At 35.2% G+C, this 22,643-nt stretch overlaps 1 protein-coding gene across 1 annotated transcript in view; it reads left to right on the forward strand.

Moving 5' to 3' along the window:
* LOC106890719 (chromosome unknown open reading frame, human C3orf67) overlaps positions 1 to 22,643 on the forward strand; it is a 71,363-nt gene that overhangs the window by 23,365 nt on the left and 25,355 nt on the right. The window contains exons 9-14 of the mRNA XM_014946694.1: positions 1,466 to 1,630; positions 5,842 to 5,978; positions 7,158 to 7,338; positions 8,675 to 8,821; positions 12,596 to 12,927; positions 17,860 to 18,279. Of these exons, the coding sequence (XP_014802180.1) occupies positions 1,466 to 1,630; positions 5,842 to 5,978; positions 7,158 to 7,338; positions 8,675 to 8,821; positions 12,596 to 12,927; positions 17,860 to 18,279 (1,382 nt within the window). The remainder of the gene's footprint in view (positions 1 to 1,465; positions 1,631 to 5,841; positions 5,979 to 7,157; positions 7,339 to 8,674; positions 8,822 to 12,595; positions 12,928 to 17,859; positions 18,280 to 22,643) is intronic.

Genomic DNA, 22,643 nt, shown 5'->3' on the forward strand with positions numbered 1-22,643 from the left:
AATTCCAAAATGTAGTTAACATAATGAGCAGGCAGCTTTAATAAATTGCATGCATGGTAAAATACTACATTTTTAATTACTGGATTATCAATTCTATGATTATTACACAGCTGGTGGGCATTAGAATTTTCTGTGTGCTTATGAATTTCCTTATCTAGGCAAGTCTTAAAATTGTTACAGCTCAAGGTTTGGCTGTATTAAAATAATTCTGTACTTCATACCCAATTAGAGAGAAACAATATTTTTTTATTATTATTAATTAACTTCAGTTAATAATCATGATTCGATAAAGCTTTTTTCCTCTCAGATGACTGGACCAGTTAGTGGAGCTCCACTGAATGCAATGACATTGCAACTTGCAGTGAGGGTCAAGTTCTTTGCTTAAACCTCCTTGGTGGTGGAAGTAGTGATTTCAAGGTGCAATGTGTGTGTTATTCTTTCTTAATAGTTTGTGTACAATATGCTTTGCATTCTTAAAGTGATGGCAAGTGGAAAGGAGAAACCACATATACTAAGAAATTATTTCTGTGTGAGATTACTGAGATAAAAGAGAAAAGAATTCATCTTCTCTGCCCTATGGTGTTGAGGCATACAAGCTTGATATATACCTAGTTTCTGGTTTCCATAGTAATCCTGAGGTTACATATGGGTTTTTTATCAGTAAGTATTGTCTTAAAGCAGTAAATAAAGTACCAGCTTGGTGAAGAAAATGGTTGCTAGCATTTATCTTACTTAAATAAATATGTCCTCTACTGAAATACAACATGGCACACTTGAATTCTTCTATTAGAGTCTCAGTACTTGATCCATTGTTTGTGTTTGGGGTTATGTTTTCCTCTTCTTAGCCTTGGAAAAGAGGCTGGTATTCGTTAGCTTACTATATTCAAGTCTTACAAAGTTTGGAATGAATTTGCATGAGAACATCAGGAATAGTTCTGAGTCTGGGTGCCTTTCTTTGTAGACAATAACTTTCAGAAGGTCAGTCTGTATTGATTATGAAAGGGAAAGCAGAGACAATCAGATCACATTCTACTAATGCCTGGTGTCACAAGAGTAGATAGGCTATTTTCAAATGTTCATTTTGTCTGAAAAGTTAGTATATCAGTATTACAATTAAAGCTGAGCTGTAATAAATATTAACTAAATGTGTTTTGTGTTTCTGTTTTGCTTGTTCACTTGCCAAGTCAAAGTTGGTTTATTGGGACTATTCCAGCCATTGGTGCATATTTCTTTGTTTAAGCATATTCAAATGTTTTGGCCTAAAAAATACACAATATCATTTTGAAATGCACATGCTTATTGTATTACAAGTGATCAATTGCAGCAAATTTTTCAATTTACTGTAATCTATTAAATTGCTATAACCATATGAACCAAAATATATGTAATCTAATGAATAATGTAAGTCAAATTTAATTCCATTGTGTGATCTGAGTGAAGTGAAGCCCATGTTTTTTGATTCTAGATACGTGTGTTGTTCCATTCATGCCATATGAGCCCACAGATGTTATTCCTCGAACCTGCCAGCTAAATACAGATGTGCCACAAGTGACACAATTGCTGAACCTGACTAAAATTCATAAACCAGAAATAAAATGCAGCAGATATCCAGTAACGGTGCAAGAAACAGGTATTTTGTTGTATTAAAATACTGTGATTAAAATACTGATCTCTACAGTATGCATACAAATAATGGGGGAGTTATTTGTAAAAGTGCATGTTAAGAGTTCCAGTTCTTATAATAAAACATGACAATTCTTGCATAGCTGCAATACCATGAGCACATAGGGCATATGTCTGTTCTATAGTTTCAGAGATCTATGTGCAGCCTGAGCAATTCTAATTGAAGTGGGGGATTTATAGTAACAGTATTTGAGGTATGTCTTCTGAGTGTGGCTGTTCCGTTGCTACACTTCCTTTTAAAGTATGTTTACATTAATGAAAATCTTCTAACAATCTGATCGTGCATATTCTCCTCAGCTTATACTCTGAAAAAGGAAATCTTTTTAGTGTCTTGGAGTTAACTGAATGTTTCTGTAAACTAGAAGATAATAAAATATATAATTCAGACCTTGACAGCACTGCATAGAAGAGGTTTATAAAAGAAGCTAGGCAGTCATGTGCCAAGATACAAACTTTTGACTGGGGTAAAAACTAAGAGACAGGAAGCAAACAGAGGATCAAATGTTAAATTTTTATAGCTGAAGGCTAACAGCAGGAGGCCTCGAAAGTTGTTGGTTGCTTTTTCATTGTTGTTGTTCTAGGCTCTGTATTGTTTCTTATAGTTATGAATAATCTCAACAGAGAATTGAATAATGTGGGAGCAAAATTTTCATGTGATACAGTTACTAAGGTAGTAAAGAATGGGACTTCTTATTCTGTAGATCCATTTGCAACTGCATACATCCTGGAATATGTGCAAGCACTTCTTAAAAAAGAAGGTTTTAATGGAATTTAAAATGAGAATATTTTGTATGCTCTGATTCGTGTCCTTCATGGAGAACTGATAATTTTGCACCTTTCAAAATGTTGAATAGATTGTTATTTTCATCTTAAACTTGGTCATTACATAAACTTCTTATTGCAAGAGCTTATAAAAAATGCCTAGGTGAAATCCGTCTCTATAGGCACCCTTTTTCCTCTACTCTTGTTACATTATTATTGGTTTCTGAATGAGACCCAAGACTAAGCCTTTAATTTGGCCCATATAAAATTGCAGTGTCTTACTAATGTTTTTATTTTCACCTTACTCTGTACTACCTTTTCTGAGTCATTGATTCCTCATACTAAACAGGGTAAAAGAGCATCTTTTGAGAAGGAAATAGGTCTGAAGTAGCTTAGAAGTGGGTCTGAACCAGCAAATTAGATAAAGAATCCATTTTCAATACATCTTCATCTGTGTAGGCAATGTTAGAAGTGGTGCTGTAGGTAAGCAAGATACATTTTTATTCCACTGGTTTTGGTACTTTCTCAGTCTTGAGGATTCTCATCTTTAGTGTTTGAATACAGTAAGTAATCATTTCCACCATTTCTGTTAAAATGCTCTGGAAATGCATGTGCAAAGTATTGATCGAAGGAATAAGATAAATTACAGGGAATGATAATCACTAATGAAGATTAATACTATAAAAGGCAAGACTATTACAGACAACAGTAGTATTTAAGCTATAGCATCTCATGAAACTTAAAAGAAAATTAAAGTTTGAAATAAATATTTCTTTGAGAACAACCTTGATAATATGAAACGTTTAAGAAAATACTTTTTAAACATCCTTTCTCAAGGAAAGCCAAAGTCAAGCCAAAGTTCTGTTGTGAAGTTCAATTCTAAGTTTACTTTTGAAATAGCAGAAGAAACACTGGAATTCATTTCTCAGCGACTGTATTCAAAAATTGATTCTTCTTGGCTGGGTTGTCAAAATACAAGCAACTATAAAACTTAAATGAGTACAATAGTGTGAATGATGTAACTAAACAGAAAAATGAATGTTCATTTAAAACAAGACTCCCATTTTACCATCTGGACTACAAAGATATATAGCTCTTAGGTATATATAGTAAAATAATTAATGATAACATCTCTGACCTGCATGAAAATGAAATGCCTTCAGTTTAAGGTTTAATCTTTATTTTCAATCCCATTTTATGAACATAACATGCGTTCTTCCAGACATGCTTTTCAAATTTCAGAAATTGGCTGCCTTGAAAATGGAAGCTTTGGTATGTTTAAGTGCATTTTAATTGTTTTCATCTTAAACTTGGTCATTACATAAACTTATTGCTAGAGCTTATAAAAAATGCCCAGGTGACATCAGTCTCTATAGGCACCCTTTTTCCTCTACTCTCTTATTGCAAGAGCTTATAAAAAATGCCTAGGTGAAATCCGTCTCTATAGGCACCCTTTTTCCTCTACTCTTGTTACATTATTACTGGTTTCTGAATGAGACCCAAGACTAAGCCTTTAATTTGGCCCATATAAAATTGCAGTGTCTTACTAATGTTTTTATTTTCACCTTACTCTGTACTACCTTTTCTGAGTCATTGATTCCTCATACTAAACAGGGTAAAAGAGCATCTTTTGAGAAGGAAATAGGTCTGAAGTAGCTTAGAAGTGGGTCTGAACCAGCAAATTAGATAAAGAATCCATTTTCAATACATCTTCATCTGTGTAGGCAATGTTAGAAGTGGTGCTGTAGGTAAGCAAGATACATTTTTATTCCACTGGTTTTGGTACTTTCTCAGTCTTGAGGATTCTCATCTTTAGTGTTTGAATACAGTAAGTAATCATTTCCACCATTTCTGTTAAAATGCTCTGGAAATGCATGTGCAAAGTATTGATCGAAGGAATAAGATAAATTACAGGGAATGATAATCACTAATGAAGATTAATACTATAAAAGGCAAGACTATTACAGACAACAGTAGTATTTAAGCTATAGCATCTCATGAAACTTAAAAGAAAATTAAAGTTTGAAATAAATATTTCTTTGAGAACAACCTTGATAATATGAAACGTTTAAGAAAATACTTTTTAAACATCCTTTCTCAAGGAAAGCCAAAGTCAAGCCAAAGTTCTGTTGTGAAGTTCAATTATAAGTTTACTTTTGAAATAGCAGAAGAAACACTGGAATTCATTTCTCAGCGACTGTATTCAAAAATTGATTCTTCTTGGCTGGGTTGTCAAAATACAAGCAACTATAAAACTTAAATGAGTACAATAGTGTGAATGATGTAACTAAACAGAAAAATGAATGTTCATTTAAAACAAGACTCCCATTTTACCATCTGGACTACAAAGATATATAGCTCTTAGGTATATATAGTAAAATAATTAATGATAACATCTCTGACCTGCATGAAAATGAAATGCCTTCAGTTTAAGGTTTAATCTTTATTTTCAATCCCATTTTATGAACATAACATGCGTTCTTCCAGACATGCTTTTCAAATTTCAGAAATTGGCTGCCTTGAAAATGGAAGCTTTGGTATGTTTAAGTGCATTTTAATTGGAAAATGTTCTTTTTATCTGCTAAACTTTTTGTTTATTTGATAATCAAAAGCCAAAATTATTTTTAGTATCATCTGCTTTTAATTACACATTATTTAATTATGCCATCAACACACTGTTATGTGTAGATGTAAGTAATTAATTGCAGTCAATTAATGTGTTCATAAAGACAGATTTTCATGCAAATCAGCTTTTATAATTGGAGTTAACAACATCCCAAGGTAGTCAGCAAATTAAAGAAATTGATGTTAAAGCAAGACAGGTCATCTAATCTTGTGAAATGGCAGCTGTTAGCAGCAACCAAATGTCACATCAGGAAAAAGGAGAGAAGGTAATGGTGTAGTGCTCAGCCCTGGTAATGCAGTAGATTCAGTAATTTCAAAAAGCAAGCTGGGTGTAAATAGTTCTGCTTTGAGTTGTGAGTGATAGCTTGACGTTCTTGCCTCAGTTTTCTTGTTATTATTTATTATTCTGTTATTTATTAATTAGACTTGTCTTTTCTTCTGTCAGAAGTTAGATTTTCATTGAAGTTCTAAAGAAATCACACAAACTGGTTTTTTTTGTTTATAAATAGCCCCTTCTTAAATAGATTTTTAAAGTAAGAAGTAAGTTTGGTTTGTATAATAGACCAAAAGTTTCTTGCTTGTATGTTAACACAGTTTTATAAAACGTGTCTGATATTCCTACATATTTCTAGGGATCGTGCTATAAAGGCAAATAACTTTAATGTATGTTAAGTATTCATAATTTTTTTTATTTCAGTTGATTTGAAAAAAGTATTATTATTTATTCTTTGAAAGTACTGTAACATTTTTTTAAACTTTTATTTTTCTTAGGTAGCTTGGTTAATAGAGGACAAGGCAGTACACGCATCAGTAAAACTCAGGATGTATCACATATTGCATTTGGATCAAAGATCCTTGGGCCACCTCCGTCCTCAAACAGAAGAGTCAGCACAAGGGGATCTGGAGAGGTAAGAAGGGCTAAATTACAACAAAAGCACTGCTACTCCTACAAAGAAAGAGATTGGTAAGCGGAGGAGTCACACTAAAGGGTTTTCTTCAGGACTGGTGTGAGGCTATGTCTGGAGTACTGTGTTTGGTCGTGGACACCCAGTGTGAGAGATACTGTAACATCCAGAGGAGGGCAAGTAAAACGCTTGGGTGGCTATAGCACTTGACATGGTTTGTTCAGTCAGCAGAAGAGAAAGCTGAAGGATAATTAGTTGCTATTTTCAACTAATGCAGGGCTGTAGAGAAGACAGGTCTTCTAAGACAAGAGGCAGCAGTGCCAAATTGCATCAGGGAAGCTCTAACTGGGTATAATGGTAGGTGTGGCTCAGTACTGGAATGGGGTCACAGGGAAATTGTGGATTTTCAAAACTTTCAAAGATAATAAAACTTGATGAACAAGCTGATCTCATTTCAGCATTCAACCTAAAGAATCTCTTCCTGCTGAAATTACTCTGTGATTTCTTATCATTCTTTTATGATTTTTTTTTTTTCTAAACTGGTAAAATTTGTGTGTTTGTAAATATTTTTTGTCTTGATGAAATCTGTGACACAGAGCAGAAATTCAGTATTTCTGTGTACTCTCAGTGGATGATAGTAAGCCATAGAGTAGTTCGTGTGATGCTTTCATTACAGTGCAAAGGGAAAGCATCTGGTTTCAGTCTGCCAGCAAACAACATGCAGGTTTTAGGAGTCTGGTAGGGACTGAATTCCTGGTTTAACACTGTGAATAAAGGATCTGGCCAAAGGAAAAAGGCTCTTCTATAGGAAGTCAATTGAAAGCTAAGATGTAAAATGAGATTCCTTTCTCCAAAGAAGAAGGGACTCCTTCTGAGGTCTAGAATAGCCACAAGTCTCACCTTTTTTTTTTTTTTTTAATCTAGATAGTGAATTTTAACTTTTTTTTCTTTGCCTTTTTTTCCTTTTACTCAGTGAAAAAAAATGTGCCTGTTAGTAAAGATTGAAGATACTGCACAGAACTCTGACTACCATGAAGTTTCCTGATAAGGCAATATTTTAAAAAAAAAAATTTGGGAACACTTATTTGAAAAATAAGCTTAATTTGAAATGTGTGTTTACAGTTGAGTATTTTGAAAGCTGTTATGTTTTTGTCTTTCATTAAGAAGATTATGTCTTTTAAGGTAACAAAGATCTGCAGTAGCAAAAGTACTAGATCGTGCCGACTTCAAAGTTCAGGAAAGAGAACTGAATCCGTACAAGACATTGAGAGATCGGAGCTATCATTCTCACCATGCAATGATTCTTCAGATCGAGGAGGCAAAAGAGATACTTGCCAAACAACTAAAGTTCTATGTCAAAATGGTAAGAGCATAAAGCAAAGAATATGTAAAGAGTTCACAACCTGCCAAAATTTTTGCATGATTTTGACTTCAGAATGTAAGACCTGATGCCGAATTTGCCCCAAAAGGCGAAATAGAAACTGCAGTCTCAGAAAATAGAAACTGCTCAGAAAATAGAAACTGCTCAGAGACTAAGTTTTCAAGTCCATAAGCAGGAGGTATTTATTAACAACGCGTTGGGGAACTCTCCAGGCCGCCCTGGACAAAGAGTTCCGTCCGTTAGCAATCAGTGCAGCTTTTTTATACAAGCTTGAGTGTAGGTTACATAATCTTTACATGCATATTCATATTTTACATGCATATTCATATATAGGCGGAGTCTTCCATCTTGGGTATTCATCTGGTGGGAGTTCCGGTGCCTTCATCAGGGTGGGGGATTGTCTTGTGAGTCTTCCTCAGGTTAAACTTCTGAACTCTTCCTAATTTGGGTAGCTTCTTGGTGTACTTGGCAAGGTCGGAGTGACCTTGGTTCATCCTAAAATTGCTGAAGCCACTACTTCATGTTCTGGTGTTCCTTCCTATCAACTCGTTCTGTTCTCTCAGACAATTTATTACCTTCGTGATTTGGTAAGATCCAGCAAATAAGATCTAGCAAATGTAGCCTGACTGACCACAAACGGGGCCTGCAACTACTCGGAGCTATGACAAGAGAGGATGCAGGAATGTAGGGAGTAGTCCTGAGACCAGCACACTGATGTCTTGAAGCAGCAAAACAGTATTGTCGACCTTGTTAGGAGATAGGGGATTTAAAGAAGGAACCCAGCTTACATTTTAATTCCTTATTTCTCGAAGACTGTTTCCTTTTGAGCGGTTTCAGACCTAATTCTCTGTTTTTCTAACCGTTTATCTACCTTGTTATTTACTGAAGGTGTTTATATTAAATCGTGGCATATTCTCCTGTATGAGCTTGAATAAATGCTCATTCTCTCTGCAGGTATTCCTACTGTAAGTGTTTGAGCCAGGGATCACCACCTGCTGGCAGTAGCCACAGGTTATACATATAGTCCACTTTCCCTCATGCTGTGTATATAACAGGGCTACTGCAGTAGTTCTTGATTATTTTGCAGACTTTTGCAAGCATGTTTTTTATAACTTTTATGGTTTCCCCTTCTTCCATAACTAGTATTAAATTTTTACTTTCTTGTGACAGTCTTATATCTGCTGGTGTACAAGATTCCTATGCTGTTTGGAAGGTGTTTGTATCCCAGGACGATACTGTTTTTCCATGCCTCAAGTTAGAAAAGCACACAATATAAGTGTTCACAGGCATTTCATAAGCTTCTGGGTTTGTGTTTCAGACCCTGCAATTCAGACTCAGAAAACCTCTGAGAGTGGAAGAGCAGATTTTCAGCCCACTTCACCACAACGGCCATCAGCAGACAAGAACAGTCATACAACGTTATCTCTAAAAAATGCAGCCAAAAGCACATGGGAGATAACCAGTGGTATGGTGCTCATTTTATGTTATTTTTACATCTCAGTTATGTGTGGTGTGGAGAACTCTCTGCTGTAAATTTTGAAAGACCCAGAAGCAGTTCACATAAAATATAAATGTCTGTGTTGTGGGGGATTATGGAAATCAAACACCCTGCAACAGAATTGCTTTTGAGTATTGATAAAGATTTGCAGGATTAAGGAGAGTATCAGAGTAATGAATTAATAAAAAAAAAAGGAAAATTCCATGCTCTCATGATTAAAGGGAAAGAACTAAAAATAATTTGTTGTTTAAATCCCTATTAAATTTAACACTGAAGACTCCAAACATCAAATGTACAAGAAATTTTACTTGTCCCAGATAGGAATTTAGGATTTAAATTACGGTACCCATGTAATATGAGGGGTTTTGGGGGGTTGTTTTTAAAATTCAGTGGTGACTTTTTTTTTATTTTTCAAAGAAAGACACCTGAGCTTATGTTTTTTTCCCTTTCAAACATATCTACCAGAAGGTGTGGATATTTTTTGTCATACAGTATCAATCGGTTTTCTTGATTGTGTCTGGAAAGTACATTATTGTGGCAAAACCAGCCCTCGTCTCTATGAAAAAGTAGTGTTGCTTTCTATTAAAAGACTTGACAAATGCTAAGTAGAGTGGGGCAGTGACCTCTTTATCTCTGCTGGTGATGTCCTTGTCAATGTGACCCAGCATCCTGTTGGCTTTCTTTGCCACAGCTTGACTGCTATTGAGCTTGCTGTCCACTAGGACCCCAGGTCCTTTTCCACAGATCTGTTCCCCAGCGGGTAGATCCCAGTCTGTGCTGTGCTCAGAGCCCAGTTGATCCCTGAGCGAGCTGAAGTTTGCCTTTCTAAAATCTAAAACGTTCCTGGCTGGCCCATATAACATTTGTGTGAGGAAGTGATCCTCTAGGCCTTCCAGGAGCATATTGTGAGCTGCTCTATTGTTCTTCCCACAAAAGTATGGGTAGCTGAAGTCCCCCATAAGAACCAGGTTCTGCTGCCCCAAAGCTTGCTTAAGTGACCCAAATAATGCTTCGCTGCCCTTTTTGTCTTGCTTTGGAGGTCGGTAGCAGATGCCTACTGTGAGATCCCCTGTAAGATCTTATTACCTTAGAGGTTAGTCGCCACTCTTTATGATAATACCTTTTAGATCTATAATAGAGCTCAAATCAGCATGTCTCCTGAAGTAGGTGTGCAGTACCTTTACAAAGGTAAGTTGTTTTTAATGAAGGGAAAAAATAAAATGAGTGAGCATTGTTTATAGTTTGCCAATCTTATTTATGCAATGTTGAAACCATTAAAATGTTAGGCTGCAATTAGAAGCTTTAGCATAAGTCTGACTGTGTAGAAGAGCTAATTAGATGTTTAGGTGATCATTCTTGCATTTATCTTGTTTGCTGCAATGTTGTGATTACATAGTAATTTGCATATTTTGCGAAGAAGATACTGCAAATTGTTCATTACAATTGACATGGAAATGCTGAGTTAAAAAGAAATTCCAGTATAGTTTGTGGTGGAGAGATAATAGGATTTGGTTTGGTCCAAAACACCCTGGGTCTTTCACTTGTAGACGATTAACAAAATGTTACACTGACTACAGGTTACAGCACTTGCTGAATTCCGCAGCCAGCGTAAAATGTCGTCTTAAAGCCTTAGAGACCTTTCTGTCTTCCTCCTGCATATTTCATTAAGAATAATACTGTGGTCTAGAAACTAATATTTGCATTTATCCTATTACTAACCCAAGTATATTTCTTCAATGTCTCTGGCAGCAAATGTTGTTCTTTACAGAGAAGGTTAACCTAACAAAGCAGAATATCCAGCCTAACTATTATACAGGCACTAAATCTTTCGAAGTAGGTCTTTATATTTCTGAAGTACTTTTGCTCTAAGATATTACTTTACTCACAATGGTGAGTAAAAAGTAAAGTTATGTGTATCCAAGTTTTTGGATGTCTGTGTCGGAGCCAGGAGTAGGAGTCAGAAGTTTAAGCTTCTAAATGCCTCCTGTTCTCTAAACTGTTCCGTAAGATTTTTATTTTTTTTTGTATTTTGATACTTACTTCAAAATTGACTTAAAAATCACAAAACCCAAGTGGTTTAACACCTTTTTTTTTTTCTCCAGAATTCATTATAAAATTGTATTTGTAATGACTTCTGCAAATTGAACAGTAACAACTGCATTAAAAGTCATTCTAGAATGACAATAGAAAGATGAGACTGCAGTTAGGGAAGTTGGTTGTTATTTAGTCTGTAGGCCATAATAAAAATAAAGCTGCTCCTCTCTGCTCATTCACTGTCCTTTCTGCATAAATATTAGCAGGTTCTCATGAAGTGGGTTGTATGCTAAATGTATAACCATACTATAGAGGGCTCCTTACAGTGGTCTGAACTGTCAGTGCATATTTGAAAACTGCAAAGACAGCATGCTACATGGAAAGTCTGATTTCATGGTGGGGGATGAAACAAGTAGGTGCAAGCCATGAATGTACAAGATGTGCCAAATCCCTATTTTTCAGTGTTTGCTAGTACAAACTACTGTTTAGGATATTAGCTAGTAAAGCTACCAAACTCTAGTTATGTTCAGTAAACTGGAAGATTCACAGCGACCCAGTGAGAAGACAGCTGTTTCTCCTGGCTCTCTCTTTCTTCTTTCTTTTGCCTTCAAACATTGAGGTTCAGACTTTCCCTCCCAGCCTTATCCCAAAGCTGCTGAATCTGCCTGAAGTGGCAATTATCTCTAACAAAGCTAAAAGGACTAGAATACCATAGTAAATTCACTGACTTCTGTGATGGCAAGCATTTTATTATTGCAGTACTACTTTATTATTACGTTTTTATTGAGGCTTTTTTAATACAGTTGGTGGTAACTTTGTTTTATGGAGCCAGAAAGTTTCAAGATGTAGTGAATAATCCACACCACACTGCCTTTAATGAAGATAAGGGAGTATTGTATACTTGAGCAATTCACCTTTGCTAAGATGCTATTTGATATTGGTTTTAATCAATCAAATTGACATTTTTTTCTATACCATCATTCCAAACAGTAAAATATAAGTTAACAATAAGAGTATAAAAATGGCCTTTTCATGTTTATCTGGCGCATTCAATCTTTAAATCCATTTCTGTAGTTTATTGTTTGTTTTAAAATTGGCAGATTAGTACTGCCTGTATTCAGGGAAACTTGGTGAAACAGATATCTTCATACATTTTTCATGTCACACTATTTTTCATCAGAACCACAGTTTGAAATTGAGATCTAAACCATAAGTTCTGGGCATAAAAGAAAGTGTAGAATTTCAGCAATGAAGAAGCATCAGATTGTAATGTTATGAACTTTCCACCAACTATATATGGTTATTTTTTTTAAATGTCAGCCATAGAAAAATGCCTATAGAAAAAGATCAATAGCCAAATTTAATACAATTGTTTTCCTAGAATGAAATTCAGTTGAACAATTTCAAATCTTAACAGCTAAATAGTTTCAGATTTGCAAATTGCTGTCTAGCATGTCATATATCATAGCCTGTGGATTTTTTTTAGCTGTGATCTGGAAATGTATGATTAACCTTGCCTCACTTAGAAAGCAGCCTGATCTTCTTCATTGCATCCTCGTCACTCTTACAACTGCATGGATCTGATAAGCAGAATGTTTCTCTGTTAGAAAAACTTATTTTGGTGTACAACTTCCAGAGAAGACTAGAATGATCAGGGTAATATACAATTTACATATTTGGCATTAAAGTAAACATTGTATGTTTCAGATGAATGGGTGTTTCCAGAAAGTTTCACAGAGAGCATTCAATTGGATAGGAATGAGCAGTTCGTAGCTACTGGAAATTCAGCCTGCCACAATTTAACCTCACCACAGAATGCCTCTGTTGAACATCACAGCAACGAAACAGGTGATCACCAAGTGAATAATAAAGAGATTTTCACATTTTCATCAACACCTCGATCAGCGCCTCATGGGAAGTCTTCAAGTATGTCACCAGAGTGTTGCATTTTCCCTTTGGATTTGAAGCAGGACAGTAACAGAGTACATGGAAAAACCCAAATTGAAGATAACTTTCAAGGAGCTGACAGCAGTGGAGAGGTAGGCCACTTTGTATGTGTAATTCTTGATAAAGTCATCTTCATCCTAAAACTCCTAGGATGAGATTCTGTCTGCAGACTAGACAGAGAGGATAAATCGTCTTTTCCACATACACCTATAGATAGATTTGTCTTTGTCAGGTTGCTGGATACAGGAGTGAAAATGCAGGTGCACCCTCTGTAAAAAGTGGACGAAAGAAACCTAACTCTGTCAGTCTCTGGGCTGACAGAGAAATGCGAGTATCATGCATCATTACAACAAAAAAGATTTTAGGAAAGCCTGCATCATAGATTCAAGTGAGATGAAGTCTGTTATGGTTGAGCAAGAGTGCATTAAATAAGGCTTTATTGTGCCCTTTAAAACTGTAAGCAGGGAGACTGTTTTGCTCACTAACACTGTTGAAAGTAAGTTAAGAAATTTCATCTTTTTTTATGTCACTTGATGATCTGCATTTCTACTCTATATCCTGAGTCATGTCAGCATGACCAGCTTTAATTCTTTTGCAATGTGGAAATCTTTCAGCAATAAAATTAGTCACAGAATCATAGAATCCTTTGAGTTGGAATAGGCCTTAAATATCATCTAGGTCCAACCCCACTGCCATGGGCAGAGACACCTCCCACTAAACCAGTTTGCTTAAAGCCCCATCCAGCCTGGTCTTGAACACCTCCAGGGATGGGTCATGCACAGTTTCCCTGGGCAGCCTTTCCAGTGTCTCACCACCCTCATACTGAAATTTCTTCCTGATATCTAATTTATATCTCCCCTCTTTCAGTAAAAATGGTTACCCCTTGTCCTATTGCTACATTTCCTGATGAAGAGTCCCTTCCCATCTCTCCTGTAGCCCCTTTAGGTACTGGAAGGGGCTTATAGGTCTCTCCAGAGCCTTCTCTTCACCTGGCTGAACAATCCCAGCTCTCTCTACCTGTCATCTTAGGAGAGGTGCTCCAGCACCTCTCATTTTCCAGTGAAAAAAAAATATTTTTATTTTTTTTAACAAATATATCAGCTGATACTATCTAGAAATTCACCAAATTGTCAATCCACGGAGTAGTTCCATTATGTCATTACAGTAACTGCTAAAAGTTTCTACCTTATGAACATTCTTTGTAAAGATACATCTCCAAAGCAGTGTAAAAATGGCAAACAAGAATTTCTGAAGAAACCCCAAACACTAAAGGCCATGCTATGATAAATGAGTGAAAATAAAGTGTCTTTCAAAACACAGTGCATGTGGCATACTTAACTGATGAATTTATAAATTTATATAAATTAATCAAAAGCTAAAGGAATCATTAAAATTTACTGGTACTTAAGCCTTTATTGAAGAAGGTAGCAAACATTCCATGCCAACCTTCCAATCACATTCTGTGGTTCTGTGATTGTCCTGCCCCCGAAATCGAGTTTCAAGCGCACAAAGAGAAAGCAGTAACCAAGTACTCCTGCTTTTACAGCGCAGGAAAAACCTTGGGACAAAGCCTCAATGTCCATTCTAGAGGCTTGATGTAAGACAGACTGATAGAAGATCCCTATCTTCTTTAAAAAAATTTCAAGTATTATTTAAACTAAAACCTTCTCTTTGACTGTATACCAGAGATGTGCTAGGGAACAGCCTTTGTTTCATTCATTATCTTCGGATGCAAACTGCACTAAATAGTATCAGCACTGCAGCTGGAGGTGGATTAGATTTACAAAGGTAGAAGATAATTGCTTTAAACAAGTCTACAGCGTGCTAACAAATTAGCAAGAGTTTTTCTTTCTCAGTCTAACTACTACATCAGTAATTCATAGCTAAGCCTTTCTTTCATGTAGAAGTCACTGCACCAACAAATTACTTAGCAGTCATATTTTGCCTATATTCATCCTCTTCCTTCTACAGATACATTGTGTGTCGCCTCTTGAAATCAGCCTTATACTCATAAATCTGGATACATATTTACTATTCAAATTGTTCTACTTTGCATTACCGAAGTAAACTAGAAAAGTTTTATTTAAAGCACTGAAAATTCAGGAAAGAGGATCCTGGAAAAGCTGTGATAGCTGAACATAAGACTGCTAACTTAATGGTATCTACTTTAGCGCAATTTAAGGTATCTATGCAAAATTACTAAAATTCTTTAGCCCAACCATAACATTGGTTTACTGAATTTTCCCAGTTTACTTCACTTATATGACAAAATATTTATTTTACTAAGTTATGCTGAATCTTGTGGTGCCTTTTAAAACCATATGTTAATTTTACATGCTGAAATAAGCTATGTTGTTACAGGTTTTCACACTATTATTGTTTCTCATGATCATTGTGTTACAGCTTTCTTTGAAATTCAAATACGTTATGTTTGTGTATAATATATAGATATGTGCACGCTCTTGAACTGTATCAAATAAGATAAATATCTTAACTTACAATTTAGATAATTGCACATGAGCTTAAATTGCATTTGTCCTGGAAAATGTAAGTAGAACTTAGCTTTAATTTAAAAAAAAAAAAAAGAGTTTGCATATCTTTGTAGTTTAAATATCTTGGACTGGTAAAAAGTCCAGAAGTTTTCCTTGGGTTTTTTATGTCACTGCATCGTGAATTCAAAAATTACAGTTAAAGGGGCAAAATCCCAGTTTCATCCTAGTCCACATTTGAAGTTAGTGGAGCTGCAAAGGAGAATTATATACTTTTTTATTAAATCTGTTAAAAATGAGTATTATCTACAGAAAATATTTTCTTAATTGTAAATTATAATAGGCAGGTTATGCATCAGAATAAATTTCAAATAAGTGAGCGTTGACTCTCTTTGTTGAATATACTGAGAGCCAGAAGATATGCACAATAAATGTGCTAGAATTATACAGTTTATGTAACTTTTGGCTTTTGGTGAGGAAATGTTTCATCCCACAAACTGAAAACAGCGAGTATTTATAAATTCCCTTTAGTGGTTACTAATTAGTCCTTGAAATAGTTCAATGTGGTTATTCAATTATTAGAGTCAAATAATCAGTAAAGGATAAAAATTGCTTCTTCTCTTGGAACCGTTCACATCAAGTGACTTATTTTGTAATTATGTGAGTGTCCATGTTATCAGCTCAAATTTCTGTCAGAGAATTTGTATAATTAAAATTTTTGTGGCCACATTTATGGATTCTGTCAAACCCAGAGCAAAACCAAAAGTCTTGCTGATTGCAAGAGGTGTGTGTCTGAGGCAGGTGGGACCCCATGTCACATAATGCTATCCAAAATGCTGTTTAAAGTGTAAGAGGCAAGTTCATCAGTGAAGCCTTCAATGAAGAAATTGAGAATTTTTCTATCCTTTTACAACTCAAAGAGTAAAGGAATAAGATTAAATAAGATAATGTACCCTTACAAAGGCTGTTAATTTCACTCTGATACCTCAGTATTAAAGCTCATTGTACAAAGGGCCTATAACCCATCTGCTCCTAGTAGGTGGTCCTTTATAGTCATTAGGATGATCTTCCTAAAATTACAACCCAGAGAGAGCAATCAGTTTTATGTATCCAGAACTGCCCATCTGCATGTTCTTTCAAGGAATACAATACAACAGTGGAAGTGCTTGTTCCTTAGGAAAATCATTCTGATCTTCAGTTTACATATGCTGCACTATAGTTAATCAAGCAAACACTATTGATGTTTCTGGCACCATTTCATGATTTAGTATTTAACAGATTATTCTGGAACCTAAATACATATGGCTAAAGAGGCATGGAAAGGTGGAAGGGACTTAAGCTTCATATTAATCAAAGTTATCTGTTTATCTCTAATGTTTGGGGGAAAAAAATACAGTGGGTTTTTTTTCGTAATCTTTCATCTTAAATTAATGTAACTTAATATGGGTTTCCAGTATGGATTTTAAGATAACTTACAGCAAATAAAAATCTATGTATAAGAGGAAAGTACAGAACTGTGTTTCAAGGAAATTGCAAAGTGAAAGAATAAAACTATAAACTTCCAAAACATGTATCATTAATAAAATTGAGGGATTATTTTCTTGAATGTGCGTTTCATTCTGTGTCATCCAGTCGTGGACTCATTGAAGTCAGTAACAGACTTGGATCACTTGCGTTTGCAGTGGGACTGAACCTTGGCTACGAGAGACACTGAAGATGATATTTCAATGTCTTATTGAATATTGTAATATATACTGCCTTACATCCAGTGTGGTAGCATATGGCGAGGACCAGCCTGATGACGTGAAGATGACGCCTCTCGTCCTTTTCCTCCTTGAGAATAACAACCTTGAGGCAAACACTAGATGCTCTTCCCCATTGTTTTTCTTTCCGCATGCTTGGACTTGCTGTTTGTTGTTGAGGTGGAGTAGGAGTGAACGTCACACACTTGATTCATGGGATATTTTGCAGAGACATTGTTAGAAGTATGAATACGAGATTAACAAACTAACCTCCAAAATTCCTAGATAATATTCAAATGGTATTGAATGTGATATTCAGTGATATTACCAGAGGTGAGGAAAGCCATCTCAGCAGGAGTTATTACTTCCATGTTTAAGTTGAAGATGTGCTATGAAAATATGGAATATTAATAATTCAATGTAAAACATCATTGTTGTGGAGTTTTTGCTTACTTTTGGATTAAAATTGTAGTTTTATTGAAATTATGATTATTGTGTAACACGCAGGTTTGGGAAGTTACCAGCATTCTAAATTTGGGGCAACATTCTGAAAAGTGCAATCTTGTTTTCCTCTACTCCTCTTTCTACCTTCTACTTTTCCCTACTTGAGATGTAAGAATATGTTTGTGGTACTCAATGTGGTTGCCAGGGAGAGCAGCTGGTTTTCAGAATCCTTGCCAATTTAGAATTAGGCAGCAGAGATTAAATAGCCATTTTGAAATTTTAAGGTTATGTAAAACTGTATTGTGTGATGATGAGAGGGAATCACTCTTGCTTTGTTTCCTAAATTTAGGATGACAACAATGAATTTATCTACAGTGCTGACAGCCTTGAGATCAGCCACAGCTGGCAAGAAACATCTGAGTCAGCAGTTTTTAAAGAGAGCCCATTAAAGAGTACGTCATGGGGAAATGAATACCGGAAGAGTAAGGAGGAGGAGGAGAGCAAGCATAACCTCGAAGAGACCGTCGTATCAAAACCACAGAGTTCCACTGTGAAAAAAACAGATTCTGTTAGCTCTCAGAGAAGCTTAAAGCCTATCCTTTCTCTTTCTCCAACTGGACGTAAATCTGAATTCTTTAAAATAATTCCAAATGAAGCTGAAAAGACTGAAAGATACGAAGGAGTTTCTGATAAATTAAAACGATCCATCAGTAAAAAATCTCTCAAGAAAATCTCAAGACAAAATCCATGTCTGACAAAGCAGACTTGTGTAAGTGATTTTTACTTTGGATTTAAATCATTAGATTGTATAGAGAAGCTATACTAAATATACCCATTTGCATGAATTGAGAAATGAATCTTTCATCCAGATATATTCTGGTTTCATCACAACAGTATTTACTGAGCTCAGTCTGTTGAAATTTGATTTCGTAGGTTTTTGTGGCACAGAAAATAGTACACCAAATAAAACAGAAATCACAGAGGTTTATAGATAAAAAGAGATGTCATTGAGCAACTCACATTTTGGAATTATGTGTGTTAGAAAGTAGCTTTGGGCTGAAAGATTACAAAGGAAAATTGACAGGCTTTGAATTGATATATTAATGAGTGACAATAGAAAGAGCGTTAATCTAGATACTTCATAGTCGCTCTGCGACAGCCCTGCAAAGTAATAAATTATGTGATTGAGGGCCAGCAGTAAGGCTGTCATAGGCTAAATTGCCAGGCTACTGGCATTGTTACATTCACCTAAAATTCAACTATATTTATTGCTAATCATAACTGTGATCTATTTTTCCGTAACAAATTAATTACATTGATTACTTTCCCTAAAAGATGTTACCGGTGTCTAATGCAGTGATCAACTTTGTCCTGTAGAATGTAACTAAAGATAGACTACTAGGTGGATTTCAGTCAAGTTTTTTAAAGTGTTAGATATGTTTTACAGCTTTTTTTGGTGATATTTTGTTTTAAAAGGTGAAAAAAAAAGAGCTACCATTTTTCCTCTGCTCGATAAATAGTTGATTACGAAATTAGACATTAGGGTTATTACCATACTGCACTTGTAGCTGTAAATGCATCGCACATGTAATATGTTGCTTGTTTTTTGCAATGGCAAAGCCTATTATAGAAATTCAGGAGTTACAGACTGGTTTATTGCAACAAAACATAACATGACTTTATATAGCAGATTTAGCTCTCATACTTGATTTCATCAAGTAATATAATTTTCCCACCCAGGGGCCTTTCCTTGGAGTTCTTTGACACTTCATTTTGTACCAGGCCATGGTCAAAATTTGAATCCAAATTTTCATGTCACTGATGGCCTTTTAAACAGTGATTGTTTACATTAGAAATTATGTTCACCTAGCACTTACAGAATAGAGCCAAATACGTGTTTTTTTTTTTTTTAGAATATTTCCAATAATTTTAAAATTAATAAAATAACCTATTTGAATGTGGCCTTTTTCTGACCACAGACATATGTAAAGGCTTTTTTTTTCTATATGCTGGAGCAGTTTTGCAGGAAGAAACTAGTATTTTTGATCTCCACAAGGTTCAAGAAAAGAAGTGCTGACGTATTGTTAACTACAGTGAGACAGCACTGGAGCCGTTTTGTTGGCTGTAGGCATGTAATTATTTTATTTCCATTTTGAAATATTCCATATTTGAAATTCATTGTTTTAAGAATTATATATTAAATGATGGTTTTATATGAAAGGTTATCAATTTGAGAGTTTACAGAGTAGCCTATTCTAATCTGCTCATATGGAGGACTGGTAAAAAAAAAAAGCATAACAAACTCTTCCTGCAATCAATTTGCTAACTACTTAATACTCTTTAAGAACCTGGTTGCTTGCAGTGTTTCATTCAAGTTTTAATAGAGTTCTCTATTATTAAGTTCAAATATTTTTAATTAAGAAAGAAGTACAGCCCTCTGGGTAATATTGCAAGCATGTAGATAGCTCATAATTAAAGTTTTCCACACGTATAACTACATTCAAACAATTCTGAATAAATCATTTGAACCTAGAAGAATGCAAATGTCATTATATATAAAAAAAATTGTTTAAAGAACAGGTTTTGCCAATCTAGCGGAAGTTTTAAGCGCTTAATATAAATACTTTATCGTAAGGAGAGGATATGCAAAAAGACAAGATAAGCTTTTAATTACTAAATTAAATATTAATTTTAGACAAATTTACGAGTATTGAAAAATTACTTCTTACATCAAAAGTTTCTCCTAAATTACAAAGTTAACTTAATCTGAAATTCAATTTTCAAATTCTTTCTTTGAAAATTGACTAAGACAATGTAAAATTTGTGAAGAGGCTTTTTTGTAGTAGTCATTTGAAGCTACAGAATAAATAGTCTAAACTATTTCTCCTTTATTGCAAGTTTATTGTACAGTATGTTTAACACAAAAAATTGCTATGACATCTATCCTCCTTTGTGATTATGGATTTCTAGACTGAGACCATTGCAAGAGAAGAAAACAAAATGACAATTTTAAATAAGCTGAGGGGAAAAAAAACAACAAATGTTTCGAATTGTTTTGTAAGAATTCCAAAAATCTATGCATCTTCCTTTGTAGAAGTAAAGGAAAACACACCCAGGGTTGGGCAATGTTTCACCATTATTAAAAAGAGAACGAGAAAAAATGTTTGTTCAATGCTTAGAGCTTTTATTCTGCATGGTGCTAGTTCATGCCGACATTTTAATGACTGCATCCCAATTGCTTCATGTATGGGGTAAGAAGGATAAGCTGAAACTTCTTTATAATAGTAAAGAAAAAATGCAGAAGGCTTCCATATAGGACAATTAACAGAAAATCAGTATTTTCAGTAAGATCAATAAAAATGCAGCCTTAGGTCTGGTAGAATATTAATACATCAGAGAAAAGGAGACTTTCCAGATGTAGCATAGCAAGCTTCGTGTGAAGCGAACAAATAATTTACAGTAACTGAGCTAATAACTTACATTCAGTAAGGGTCTAGAGAAGGCATCATGTATTATTTTAGGATTAAAAATGGTAGTAATAATCAGAGTATTCAGAAATGAAACTTGGATCTCAAAAGCCAGAGGTAAGAAGCGGGTGGCAGCTGTGCTAAAAGCTTGTTGTCATCTTATACCTTGCACAGAATGGCAGGCTACATTTATCTGTGCCACAAAGTAGCCTCTGAGTGCTTGAGGTAAGTCCATAGAAAAAAATCTTTGCAAAGATATTTGACTTAAAGATTTGAGATACAGAATAAAAAATCAAAAATGTTTGCAACAGGCTTTTGAATTAATTGCATTTTTTGCAAAGTTTTGCATATTTGCAAATGCGACTGCTTCCCTGTGAGCACCCTTCAGTCATAAATCCTGTTTTATGTGATATGTTTACCACTCATTGTCAGCTTTCAGACACGCTTCCCATCAAAGGTGGTTTACTTTATTCTTTCAGTGCTAATACTCTTTTTGAACAGTTATTTTCTGTAGATGGCTTCAAGTGAAATCTAATATCATGGTCATCAGAATGAAACATCAAAAATATAGAGTTGCTACTCCCAAAATCTAATGTTGGGCAACAATCTTTAATGAATGGTGCTTAATTTCTTATCTAGAATTAAAATACGCAGTATTATTTTACATACTATTGAGATAATGACTGTTGATTTCTTTATTGCAGCCATGAGGAAATAAAAAATATGCTACCGATTTTTATTCTAAAACTATTTTTGCAAATATGTAGTAAAATATTCTAGAGCTTGAGCTGAAGTCAAGATTCTATTCATCACATGTTGCCATTAGATGTATTATTAAAAAGGAAGGTTTCTCCATCTGTCCTTCATCCAAAATTCCCTTCCCCTGTGCATTGTATTGCACATCTTTATACATGGAGTTCAGCAATGGGAATGAATCCGTGAGCACATCCCCAGTTAAACTTCCAGAGGGAAAATGAATACAGTATCCTATCTGGCTTTGCTCTAATCCCAAAGACAAAAAGAGCTGGCAGGAAAGAGGATCAGATGGACAATAATGCTTTTCTGTTTGTCAGAAAATACAGTTTTATTAGGGTATATGGAACTCCCTAAAGCAGGAAAAAGTACTGTGTGTCACTGAAAATAGCCTTCTTTTTCAGCAGTGACAACATATAATCTTTCTAGAAGTGGGCACTTTGCATGTGAAATACTAAGCAATACACATGAAAATCTAGGATACATACATATGTGTGTTGTAGTAATAATCCCAGTGTGTCTTCAGGAGGCCATGTGCCTTTTGTACCCCCAGAAGACACACTGAGACATTACACACTGAACGTCGTGGCAGGAAGAGCCAGCGATGTTCCTATCACCAGTGCTATCGCCTTGCTTGTGGTCTTGAGGGCTTCAGTTACCATGTACCTCCCTCCCCACAGACTCTGAGATTGCCCCTTCTGCCAGGAGCATGATAAACTCCTGGTCTAAAAGCCCTGTTCTCTTCATTAGAATCAAAGCACTGTCCTTTGGGATACTGTTACGTAGTGTCTTGCAGCCCACTGGCCATACTCCAGTGATCTAAAGCCTCTGAAGTCCTGCTCACTACTTGGATTCACTTTTCAAGCAGGAATGCTTTGCAATTCCATTCAAAACCAAAACTAGAGGCCTCAAG

Source organism: Calidris pugnax, unplaced genomic scaffold (assembly GCF_001431845.1).
Source record: "Calidris pugnax isolate Ruff unplaced genomic scaffold, ASM143184v1 scaffold81, whole genome shotgun sequence".
Classification (NCBI taxonomy): Eukaryota; Metazoa; Chordata; class Aves; order Charadriiformes; family Scolopacidae; genus Calidris; species Calidris pugnax.